General features: G+C 49.2%; 1 protein-coding gene across 1 annotated transcript in view; it reads right to left on the reverse strand.

Annotated features, from left to right (window-relative positions):
- Nucleotides 1-13026, reverse strand: part of KIF6 (kinesin family member 6) — a 294225-nt gene that overhangs the window by 190699 nt on the left and 90500 nt on the right. Inside the window, exon 7 of the mRNA XM_084623973.1 lies at nucleotides 12788-12994. Coding sequence (XP_084480099.1) covers nucleotides 12788-12994 — 207 coding nt within the window. The remainder of the gene's footprint in view (nucleotides 1-12787; nucleotides 12995-13026) is intronic.

The following is a 13026-nucleotide window of genomic DNA, read 5'->3' on the forward strand; positions in this document are numbered from 1 at the left end:
TCTTGCACTTGATTTTTGTACTACTTTATACGCGCTTTCAAGTTAGAAATTGTTAGTTCAAGTTGTTTTAAATTTGTATTTTTGCTTTGTTTTATAAAATGAAATATATTTGAGCATAAATAACACAATTTTTTATTTGAAAACCACATGACTACAAAATAATAATATGAGTGTTCCATAACAGACTAAAAAGTGTTCCGTGGCCAAAAAAAGTTTGGGAAATGCTACTCTATCCCCTTTTTAATGATTCCTGACATCCTGTTTGCTTTTTTCACTGACGCTGCACACTGTGTGGACGTCTTCAGAGAACTATCCAAGATGACTCCAAGATCTCTTTCCTGATTAGCTGTAGCAAAATTAGCCCCCATCATATTGTATGTATAGTTGGGGTTATTTTTTCCAATATGCATAACTTTACATTTATCCACATTACATTTTATTTGCCATTTTGTTGCCCAATCACTTAGTTTTGTGAGATCTTTTTGAAGTTCTTCACAGTCTGCTTTGGTCTTAACTATCTTGAACAGTTTAGTATCGTCTGCAAACTTTGCCACCTCCCTGCTTACCCCTTTCTCCAGATCATTTATGAATAAGTTGAATAGGATTGCTCCTAGAACTGACCCTTGGGGAACACCACTAGTTACCCCTCCCCATTCTGAAAATTTACCATTTATTCCTACCCTTTGTTCCCTGTCTTTTAACCAGTTCTCAGCCCATGAAAGGATCTTCTGACTTATCCCATGACAACTTAATTTGCATAAGAGCCTTTGGTGAGGGACTTTGTCAAAGGCTTTCTGGAAATCTAAGTATACTATGTCCACTAGATTCCCCTTGTCCACATGTTTGTTGACCCCTTCAAAGAACTCCAATAGATTAGTAAGACATGATTTCGCTTTACAGAAACCATGTTGACTTTTGCCCAAAAACTTATGTTCTTCTGTGTGTCTGACAATTTTATTCTTCACTATTGTTTCAACTAATTTGCCCAGTACTGACGTTAGACTTACCGGTCTGTAATTGCTGGGATCACCTCTAGAGCCCTTTTTAAATATTGGCATTATATTAGCTATCTTCCAGTCATTGGGTACAGAAGCTGATTTAAAGGACAGGTTACAAACCATAGTTAATAGTTCTGCAATTTCACATTTGAGTTCTTTCAGAACTCTAGGGTGAATGCCATCTGGTCCCGGTGACTTGTTACTGTTAGGTTTATCAATTAATTCCAAAACTTCCTCTAATGACACTTCAATCTGTGACAATTCCTCAGATTTGTCTCCTACAAAGGACAGCTCAGGTTTGGGAATCTCCCTAACATCCTCAGCCGTGAAGACTGAAGCAAAGAATTCATTTAGTTTCTCCGCAATGACTTTAGGTCTTTAAGTGCTCCTTTTGTATCTTGATCGTATATGCAAATACTTTACTTTTTTATTTTGTAACAGCCAGAATGAAATCGCTTAGATTTAAGTTTAGAAGAATTATGATGTATATACAATATTTGTGCAATATGCTGTCAAGACACTTCCCTCCCGCACAAAGTTTATTCTTATTTTAAACATCTTAGCAAGTACTGGCTTGCGCTTTCATTATGAAGTGTCTTAATGGAAACTTCACTCCGAAATACTTTCCAGGGTACATCTGTCCAGATATTTGTACAGTAGCTCTTCTCCCAATTATTTTAATAAGCCTCATTATGCAATCAGCATAAGAACACTCCTTTATCATTCAGATTTTAAAAAATGGTTTCTATGAAAAATATTATCTGCTTGGCTGAAAAATCTTCCATACCATGTAATTATTACCTTATGACTGCATACTCTGGGACTATACAGTATGGTAACCAACCACTTCAGTATGTCATGCCACATCCACAATACCCTATCTTTACAAGCATAATTTTAAAAATTATATGTTAATTTTACATTATTTTATTATATGAAACCTTTGGATGTGACATACATTGATTTGACTGCAAACTTAATTTTGAGTATGAGAATAAAGCTGAATTCTTTCAGACTCATGCATTAGAACCATCAGTAAAAGCTTTTGTAGTCAGAATTCAGTGAGAATTTGAGCCTGCAATAAGATCTGTATGTGCATTTATGTAGAGCTCATTGCAAAATCAGGGCTCTAGGGCCCAATTCTCATTGAACCTAATAGGAATCTTTGCACTACATTAAATGGGATTTAGATCAGTCCCTTAATAACCATTTCTATTAATGATGTATGAACCACAACAGAATGCAGCTTGACCACCCAAAATTGTGCTAGCAGGAGTAAAAAAGTAATAAAATAATAACGATGATAATCATATTTTGTCCTTATATAGAAACTTCAATCTGAACATCTCAGAGTGCTTTCTATACATTAGCAAATTTAGCCTCACAAAAGTTCATGTGAGATAGGAATGATGAGTAGGCAAAACTTATTTTTGTCAGAAAAATAAATAGATATTACTCTGAATACACACATGGAACAATTCAGTTGCCCTAGAGGAAACCTGTTTTTGCATCGTCACTTATCTAATCGTTACTATAATTAAAAGGTAGTTTTTCTGCTTTAAGTCAAATTTAAACTGATATGGATTTTTTTTTTAAAATCTGTTCTCAATTTTAGTGTTGTCTGCTGTCAAGTTTTGTACATTTCAAAGGAGTCTCACCTATACAATAGCAGACAGAAAAACATATTAAGGGCTATTTAAAATCCAGCCCAAGCTTTCCAAGGATCTGGGAGTGTGAGAAAGGACCTTAAACAGCACAGATTAGAGGAGAATGGAATAAATTGAGAGTAGGCACTTTTTCTCAAGATGCCTTAGATTTCCCACATATTGTCTGATGAATATATACCGGCTCATGAATTTCCTTACTTATGAAAAAGCTTTCAGATTCTGGACAGACTGTGTGTTTTCTGACTGGCTACCTGTGTACTAAATCCATATTTAGAATGTACAGTAAATACACATATCTGATTGGTCTTTTTACATCACGTACAAGTTCAATTTATACCACCACTAAAAGTCTGACGATTATACACTTTTAAAGGGATTTCTGCAATCCTTGGTTGGTTAGAATCAGTATATTTTCACCTTGTGCCTTAATAGTAGAGATAGGTAAACCCTAGAGTATAGTATTAAGATACCTTGAAAGGATGCGTCTCTCCCTCTGTTCCTGCAATTATTTCTAATGTCTTTAAATAAAATAAATCATAAAACAGAATCCAGTGGATCTAGAGGAAGGATTTTGACTGCTGTATTTCATAATATCACAATTCCAAGCAAAGGAGGCCAGAATGCAGGAAGGTGGAAAAGAGCCAGTAGTATCAATAACATCATTTTTACTAGCTAGCTAGCTACTTTAATGGCCTTCATGTGTGCCTCTCACTGCAAGTTAAACAGAATCTAAGACCTTTGTTTAAAAAAATCCATCCCCCCAATCTCCTCACTGATTAGTGGAACAACTGGCTGATATTTCCCAGCTTCAGAAAACAAAATAGCCTGTTTCAAGAGGTTTCTCACTTGACCATTTTGCCGAATGCTGTAAGCAGTGGGATAAGTCCCCACGCATTAAAGAGAAAAATCTCATGAGGTACAAAGCTGTAGAGTATGCTCTGCTCATTTCTTCATTCTTTTTACCATTTGTCTCACAGAATGTCAGTGTGACAGGCGTCGGTCGGTCCTCCGAGCCCCTAGGGGCGATGGAGAGCAATGGTCTCCGTGGCAGGCCTCGGCCCCACCTCCCGGGCGTTGGGGAATTAGCGGGAAGGTGTGCCGGCTGGAGTCAGTAGCGCGCCCCTCAGGCAGGGGAGCGCCGGCAAGAGTCAATAGCGCGCCCCTCAGGCAGGGGAGCGCCGGCAAGAGTCAATAGCACGCCCCTCAGGCAGGGGAGCGCCAGCAAGATTCAGTAGCGCACCCCTCAGGCAGGGGAGCGCCGGCAAGAGTCAGTAGCGTGCCCCTCAGGCAGGGGAGTGCCGGGGTAGGGGAACACAGGCCCACCCAACTCCACTGCGTTCCAGCCCAGGGCCCTGACAGTGGCGGGAGGTGAAGGTCCCGCCGCTGGGTCAGCGGGGCAGTCCACTCCTGCTGACCAAACACACCCACCCCACGGTGTAGTTCGGCCCCTGGGCTACTTCCTACCCGGTCTCTTAGGCGGGTCGCTCCGGTCCCTCCATCTCTTCCGAGTATTCCGCTGCGGGCAGCCCCTGTCCCTCCATCTCTTCCGAGTATTCCGCTTCGGGCAGCTCCTGTCCCTCCATCTCTTCCGAGTATTCCGCTGCGGGCAGCTCCGGTCCTTCCGTCTTGTCCAAGTATTCCGCGGTGAGCAGCTCCAGTCCCTCCATCTCGTCCGAATATTCCGCTGCGGGCCACTGGCTCTCCCCCTCGGTATCGGACTCACGCTGGCCCGGGCTGCAGTCAGGCCCCTCCAGGTCCTCTGAGTATTCAGCGGCCGGCAGCCCTGGCTGCCACAGGCCTTCCCCCCGGTCAGGCTCCTCCTTGCCCGGGGCTTCGCCTGGGTCAGTAGCAGGATCACGAGGGAGCAGCCAGCAGCCTGTGCCTGTCTCCCTCCCTGGTGCTTTCCTCACTGGGCAGAGGGCCCCGCCCTTTGTGCTTCCTGTCCCACCCTTCCCCTTCTGGGGATTGGCGGAAGCTTGGCCTGGCCCCGCCTACTCAGGCTCAGAAGGTGGCTCTTTACCCTCTGGTTCAGAGGGGAGCCACCCTGGCTCCCTACATACCCCACCCCTCAAATCCAGCTCCCGATCTTCGGAGCTGGCGTCCTCACCTTCTGCGAGGCGGGATAGGAAATCCGCATTGGTGTTGTCTCGTCCCGCCCAATGGTGGATCGTGAAGGCATAGAGCTGCAGAGCGAGATACCATCGCATCAGCCTGGCATTATTGTCCTTCATCTTATTGAGCCATTTCAGGGGTGCGTGATCTGTAACCAGTATAAAGGGGGCCCCGAGGAGGTAGTAGCGGAGAGCATCGACTGCCCACTTAATGGCTAGGACTCTTTCTCCACAACGGAGTAGTTCCGTTCTCTGGGGAACAGCTTCCGACTGAGGTAAACAATCGGGTGTTCCTCCCCGTCCACCTCCTGCGAGAGGACCACCCCAAGCCCAACGCCTGAGGCATCTGTCTGGACAATAAAGTCACGATGAAAGTCGGGGCTGAAGAGTATTGGATCGCTACACAGCCATTCTTTGATGGTTCGAAAGGCCGTCTCGCACTCGTTGGACCAATGCACCCGGCGGGGACTGTCCTTGGTGAAGAGCTCCATTAGCGGGGCCGTAATGCTTGCGAAGTGGGGTACAAACTGCCGGTAATAACTAGCTAAGCCCAAAAATTGACGTACTTGCCTCTTCGTGGTCAGCACCGGACATTCCTGGAGTGCTTGGACCTTCCCGATGAGGGGGCGGACCTGTCCCCGGCCCAAGGTGTACCCCAGGTAAGTGGTTTCCTCCCGCCCGATTCGGCATTTTTTCGGGCTGGCCGTCAGCCCAGCGGCGCGGAGGTCCCGGAGGACTGCCGCTACTTGGTTAAGATGCTCTTCCCAGTTATTGCCACAGATGACCACATCGTCCAGGTAGGCCACCGCATATTTCGTGTGTGGTTGCAACACCTGGTCCATCAACCGCTGGAAGGTTGCCGGGGCCCCATGTAGGCCGAAAGGCATCCGGGTGAAATGGTATAACCCTGAAGGGGTGGCAAACGCAGTCTTCTCCTTGGACCTGGGATCCAAGGGGATCTGCCAGTACCCTTTGGTGAGATCTAAAGTGGTGATATAACAGGCCTCCCCGAGCCGGTCGAGGAGCTCATCGACGCGGGGCATCGGATAGGCATCAAATTTTGAGATGGCGTTGACCCTCCGGAAGTCAATGCAAAATCGCCGGCTCCCATCGGGCTTCGGTACGAGGACAACGGGGCTCCACCACTCACTCTGGGAGGGCTCAATAACACCCAGCTCCAACATCGCCTGGACTTCCTCCTCCACGGCCTCCCGCATTCGCCTCGGCAATGGCCGGGTTGTCTCTCGGACCACCACCCCGGGTTCCGTCTGGATCACATGGTAGGTGAGCGTAGTCCACCCGGGTTTCGTGGTGAACGTCTTGGGGAACGCCCTCACTAAGCAGAGTGCCTGTTCTCGCTGCTCGACGGTGAGTGTCTCTGCTACCTGGGGTTCACCATTATCCGACTCCTCGGGTGGTTGGGGCCCCAGTTCCGGTTTGGGGGGATATGGGGCCACTAGGAGCCCTTCCCGGTCCTGCCAAGGTTTTAAGAGGTTTACATGATAAATCTGCTTTTCCTTACGGCGACCAGGTTGCCGAATCTCATAAGTTACCGGCCCTACCTGGCGGAGGACCTCAATACGGACCCTGCCAGCGGGCAAAAAGCTTTGATTCCTCCGAGGGGAGCAGGAGAAGTACTTGGTCCCCTGGCCCGAATGATCAAGCCTGGGTGCCCCGATTGTAGTGTTGCTCCTGGGCTCTTTGGGCGGTGTTTAAGTTCTCCCTCACGAGCTCGCCCGCCCGCGCCAGCCGCCCCTGCAGTTGTAAGACATATTGCAAGAGATCCTGTGTTGTAGAAAGGTTGTGTTCCCAAGTCTCCCTCAAGAGGTCCAACACCCCGCGGGGTCGCCGCCCACAGAGGAGCTCGAACGGGGAGAACTTCGTGGACGCCTGTGGGACTTCTCGAATCGCCAGTAATAAAGGAGGGAGCAGCTGGTCCCACTGGCGGAGATCCTGGGTGGGGAAACGCCGCAACATCCCCTTCAGGGTCCGGTTGAACCGCTCGACCAATCCGTCAGTCTGGGGATGGTAGACCGAGGTCTGCAATTTCTTAATCCCCAATAGGGCACATACCTGGCGGAACAGCTTAGATGTGAAGTTGGTCCCTTGATCAGCGAGTATCTCCCGTGGGAGGCCCACCCTTGCGAAGATCTTCATGAGCTTCCGCAGTGATAGTGCAGGCAGTGATACTTCTTAAGGGGATGGCCTCCGGGAAGCAGGTGGCGTAGTCCATCAGGATGAGGATGTATTGATGGCCCGCCTTGCTTTTTGGGAAAGGCCCGACCAGTTCCATTGCTACCCGCTCAAATGGCACACCTACGACTGGTAACGGGACCAGGGGGGCCTTCCGTACCCCGGCCGGGGCTGCATGTTGGCAGTCCGGACACGACGCACAATACTTCACCTCACGGTGGACCCTGGCCACAGTTTTTTCCTGCCCTAAATGGCCGGCAGCCGGGATGTCATGTGCAAGCTTCAGGACAGCCCGACGATGGATGCGGGGGACCACGAGTTGGGTCCGGAACTCTTGGGTCTGGGGGGTCTCGGTCAAGGCGGTAGAGCTGCTCGTGGTTGAGTTCAAACCTGGGCCACTGGGTGGTGCGCTGCGCCTCCACGACCTCACCATCCACCCAGGCCAGCTGCTCGTAGGCAAACCGGAGCGTAGGATCCTCCCTTTGATCTCGGCTAAAGTCCACCAGGTCAGGAGGGGGACCCGCCATTTCCAGGCCCCCCTGCCTGGGGGTGGGGCCTGGTTCCGCTCCAGGGTTGGAGCTCAAGTCAAGTCCTGTCTTCTTCTCAGGCGGGGCTACCTCGAACGCCTCTTTGGTGGGTAGGGATTGGAGCACCTCGACGAAGTCTGGCCAGTCCCGGCCCAGGATCACTGGATAGGCGAGGGATGACGCCACCACCACATTCATTAACTGCATTACTCCATGCACCGTAATGGGGACCCGCACCGTGGGGTACGATTTTACATCTCCGTGGATGCACTGAATCCGTACTTCCCCGACGGTCTGCTGGGGTTCTGAGAAGAGCACCTGGTGGACAAGGGTCTGCCCACAGCCCGAATCGACTAGACCCACCACAGGGACCGTGGCGACTTCCATGGGAGCTGTCAGTTTGGCCACGGAGGGCAGACGGGCCCATCGCTCCCCGCCGCACACCAGGCCAAAGTTGCAGTCCATTGCAGGACAGCCCCGTTGCAGATGCCCATACTCGCCACATCGGAAACAAGGTCCTACCTCTGGGAGTGCCGGCCGCGTGGGGGCACCAGTGTGGCCGCAGTGTGGGCTGGGGCCTGGTGGTCGGGTTAAGCGTCCAGGGCCGGAGAGTGGTGTTGACTCGGGCCGTCGGGAAAACTCGGTCCTGCCGCCTTCTGGTCGTCGGGTACGGTGGGGTGCATTGGTTTGGGAGGTGGGCCCCCTCTGTTCAAGTTTCTGTGCACTGGGTCCAGGGTTTGGGGGGCGGGTGGCCGGTCCTATCGGGGCCTCAGCCTCGAGAAGGTCCTCCATAAGTGCGACGGCCGAGCTCAGACTTTGTGGCCGGTGCCTTAACACCCAAGCCCTCCCCTGGGGTGGGAGGATGTGCACGAATTGCTCGAGGATGACCTGTTCTGTCATCTCAGTTGCGGTTCGATGCTTGGGTTGGAGCCATCGGGTACCCGCGTCCTTCAGTTCCTGGGCCACCGCCCGGGGTCTGGCGCCCGGTGGGTAGACCTTTTCCCGAAACCGTCACCAAAAGGTTTCCGGGGAAATGTCGAAGGCATCCAAGATAGCCGCTTTCACTCAAGCATAAATGTGGGCCTCATCATCTGGGAGCCCCCGGTAAGCCTTCTGGGCTAGCCCCGTCAGATATGGGGCGAGGAGTGTCGCCCATTAGTCAGGCGCCCAACCAGCCACTGAGGCCACCCGCTCGAAGGTCACTAGGTAGGCTTCCGGGTCATCCTCAGGCCCCATCTTGGCCAGATGGATCGGTGGGGCGGGAGGGGTCGGGGTGGCTGCCCGCTCCGGTTGAGCGCCACCATGGCCCGACCACAGGGTTTCAAGCTGCTGGAAGCACTGGGTTTGTTGTTCCTGGTGCTGGGCCCCCAGGGTTTGGAGCAACTGCTGCTGGTGGGTACCCAGCTGTCGCACGAGTTGGTGCTGCTGCTGTTGCTGGCTCTCAGCCAGGAACTTGATAAGCCTTTCCATCTCCATCTATCCAGTCGGGGAGCTTCAGAGGCGCCCTCGAACTCACCCCTTTCGGCACGGGTTGGGATCGCCTGCCCGCATTCTCCACCACTTGTGACAGGCGTCGGTCGGTCCTCCGAGCCCCTAGGGGCGATGGAAAGCAATGGTCTTCGTGGCAGGCCTCGGCCCCACCTCCCGGGCGTTGGGGAATTAGCGGGAAGGTGTGCCGGCCGGAGTCAGTAGTGCACCCCTCAGGCAGGTGAGCGCCGGCAAGAGTCAATAGCACGCCCCTCAGGCAGGGGAGCACCGGCAAGAGTCAGTAGCGCGCCCCTCAGGCAGGGGAGCGCCGGCAAGAGTCGGTAGCCCGCCCCTCAGGCAAGGGAGTGCCGGGGTAGGGGAACGCAGGCCCACCCAACTCCACTGCATTCCAGCCCAGGGCCCTGACAGTGGCGGGAGGCGAAGGTCCCACCGCTGGGTCAGCGGGGCAGTCCGCGCCCGCTGACCAAACACACCCACCCCACGGTGTAGTTCGGCCCCTGGGCTACTTCCTACCCGGTCTCTTAGGCGGTTCGCTCTGGTCCCTCCATCTCCTCCGGGTATTCCGCTGTGGGCAGCTCTGGTCCCTCCATCTCTTCCGAGTATTCCGCTGCGGGCAGCTCCGGTCCCTCCATCTCGTCCGAGTATTCCGCTGTGAGCCACTCGCTCTCCCCCTCGGTATCGGACTCACGCTGGCCCGGGCTGCAGTCAGGCCCCTCCAGGTCCTCTGGGTATTCAGCGGCCGGCAGCCCTGGTTGCCACAGGCCTTCCCCCCGGTCAGGCTCCTCCTTGCCCAAGACTTCGCCTGGGTCAGCAGCAGGATCACGAGGGAGCAGCCAGCAGCCTGTGTCTGTCTCCCTCCCTGGTGCTTTCCTCACTGGGCAGAGGGCCCCGCCCTTTGTGCTTCCTGTCCCACCCTTCCCCTTCCGGGGATTGGCGGAAGCTTGGCCTGGCCCCGCCCACTTAGGCTCAGAGGGTAGCTCTTTACCCTCTGGTTCGGAGGGGAGCCACCCTGGCTCCCTACAGTCAGCCTCATGGGCTAAGATGTACCCTGTTATTGTGGCATATACATGTTTTAAATGAAACTTTTGGAAAGAAGTACTGTATTCACTAGCAGAAATCCAAAACCAACTGAAGTTTAGCAACAGGCATAGTGTTTACTGGACTATGGAAACAATACTATGTATTAAAATAGACCTTCAGTCCTCTAGCAGGTGTGAGGGCTTGCATCTACAGTAAAATGAGCCTTTGAAAAAAAATCCAAGCTATAATTATTCCAACTTATTAACACAGCAACAACAAAATATATATACAGCAATAGTAATTTATTGATCAGTATGTTATTTTGCTGATTCTTTTATCCTTGGTGGGAGTTTTGGATTGTCCAAAGTGGATAAAAAGTAAAAACTCAGGGAGACATGTAGAAATAGTATGTAACAATGGTTTACAAAAGAAGCATAAACTGAAGTTGAAGAGACTCCTGGTGGGTCACAATATTGTAATAGCAACACAACATGAGAGGAAGTGTCTATAAATGGAACCACCAGATCTTTATATTGGTGAGAGGAGAGTCTCTTTCAAAACACTGTTGTTCTGGGGAACATGAGATAATTATGTAAGCTTGCTGCAAGGAGGGAACAAGGGGAGGAAGAAGAAAGGTAGCTGTGATATACTGTACCTCAAAATAATATCCTGTAACCCCCATATTCACTACTTGTATATGGTTATGGTATTTTGTTCAAAGAATGCCTTGTAAGGTATCATATGAAAGGTCACGGTTTGCTGAAACTCTTTGTTCTATCAAAATATGTATATCATCATTGTATATGGAGTTATGAAAATTTACTATGTGGTTGTTATTGAAATATTTTAAGAGTCTGGGAGATGCCCACAACTAGCTCTCCAGTGGCAACAAAGGAGTGACCCACACCCAGATGGGTGTCAAGAGACCATCACCAGCCATTAACTAGCAGGGGAATTGTAAACAAGAGATTTAAAATTCAATAAGAGACAGTTGCTTGAGCTCCACACAATGGGGACTGCTTAACTCCATGACTTAGCAAGGCCTCAGGACATGTGATACTTGACTTCATGTTCGAGCCAGTATATTTACAGGCCCATGAGCTGAGGGTATAAAATAAGGGACAGTGATATCATGAGATGCCTCTCTCCTCTCCCACTTATTCTGAAGGCAACAAATACGTTTGGGAAGAAAAAGACTTTGAACTGGGGAGATTGGTCCCAGATTGAGAAAGGAATTCAGCCTGTGTACTAGGAATTGTCAGCTTGTGAGAAAAGCTGTTTGATTCAAATTTTACTTGGTCTGATAAAGTTTAGAATTTAGAATATGTATTTTCTTTTTATTTCTTATGTAACTATTCCTGACCTCTATGCCGACTACTTATAATCACTTGACATCTATTTTTCTGTGGCTAATAAACTTATTTTAATATTTAAACTTAACCAGTAAGTTTGTCCTGAGTGCTTGGGGAATCTGATCAGATTACTAAAGCTGGTTCATGTCCACTATCCTTTGATCAAGTGGCAAACCAATTAATGAGCTTACATTGTTCAAGAGGAGGTCTTGAGCTGTGCAAGATGGTACATTTCTGGGGTGCAAGGCTGGGCCTGCGGGGAGTTTGCTGGTGTCTTCCTGCGCATAGTTCATGGGAGGCTGAGAGAGCATGCATGCAACTTTGAGCATGCCTTCACATGCTAATATCTGTTAGAGCAAAGCCTGAAGGGGCTGCTTGTCACTAGCAGAGCAGGGTGAGAGGTATCCTGATCTAGAGAGTAAAAGGGGACACAGTGGACCCACAGTCCAGGTTTTAACCCAGGGGTCTGTCATAGGACCACTGAATGTCAAGAATCTTCATCATAATGGATGTCATCACCCCTTCCCCTCAGCCTGTTGAGACCCTGACATTTACCATCACATCATTTTTCTGGTCCTGAAAGAGATTCTGACCAAATCAGCTGAGAAAAGGAAATCAAATGACATCACCATTTCAACAGGATCAGCTGAATCATGAGTGATAGCTAGGATGTGAACCAAAGGTTCTTATTACTACTCCTCTCCCTAATTTGTAGGTTTCCATCACTACCTAATTCCTTTCTGTCTCTCTTTTTTATCTTCAATCTAATAAAAACTCATGCCAGCTAGGATGAAACTACCCTTGCACTCATTTGCTATAACCAACAAGGGATGCTAAAAACAATGCCTGAGTAACCTGGTAAAGGTCTGTCCAGCCTCAGAGTGGCTAATAAAACCAAATGCCATGCCTGTAATTTTCCAGCAACTATGTTTCTAGTTAAAAAAAAAAAAAAGACAGATACAGAATCTACATCTTCTCACCTCTGCTATTCTTTTCTTTCTCCTTGTGAGTCAGTCTTTTTTAACAAAACAACAGTATTGAACTTCAGAAACTCAATACCACCTATGAATGACTTCCACTTTTCCCAACAAAGGTTTGAAATATCATCTGAAAAAGTACCAAGCAATGCATTTTCCCCTTAAAAGAGTCTCTATAGCAAAAGAAAATACAAATAAATTATATACGGCCTAGCATTGTTAGCACTGACACATTTTGTAGTCTTACTTTTAATGTAAATATGAAGGGTGGGGGAAGGATTTGAAAATTTTGAATTTGAATAAGAAGTTACCAACCTGAAAAGGCTGAGAAACACAGCAATAATACATGGTCCTGAAACTAAATGAGATAGGGATCAAGATTTCAAAAGCAACATACATGGCTAAGAATAAATAAATAAGTAAAAGACAGAGTTTCACACTCTGCTAATTTTACCTGTTCCAAGTAGTGTAATGACAGATTGATATATTTGGCCTCTGTCAGGAGTTGGCCTCCAACTCCAGTCTTTGCAACACGCTCTGAACCAGCCAGGTCTACTAAGTGTAGCTTGGAGCGTCGGATGGTTGCGGATCCTGGTTCCTTGCTTGAGATGTGAATGGTGAAGATGCAGTGGGAACGAGTTGAGGCTTGGTTCATTGGAGTCTGTGAAGAAAAGGTTACTAAATTTTGACTAA

Source organism: Lepidochelys olivacea (genome assembly GCF_965140295.1).
Source record: "Lepidochelys olivacea isolate rLepOli2 genome assembly, chromosome: 3".
In the NCBI taxonomy this organism is placed as follows: domain Eukaryota; kingdom Metazoa; phylum Chordata; order Testudines; family Cheloniidae; genus Lepidochelys; species Lepidochelys olivacea.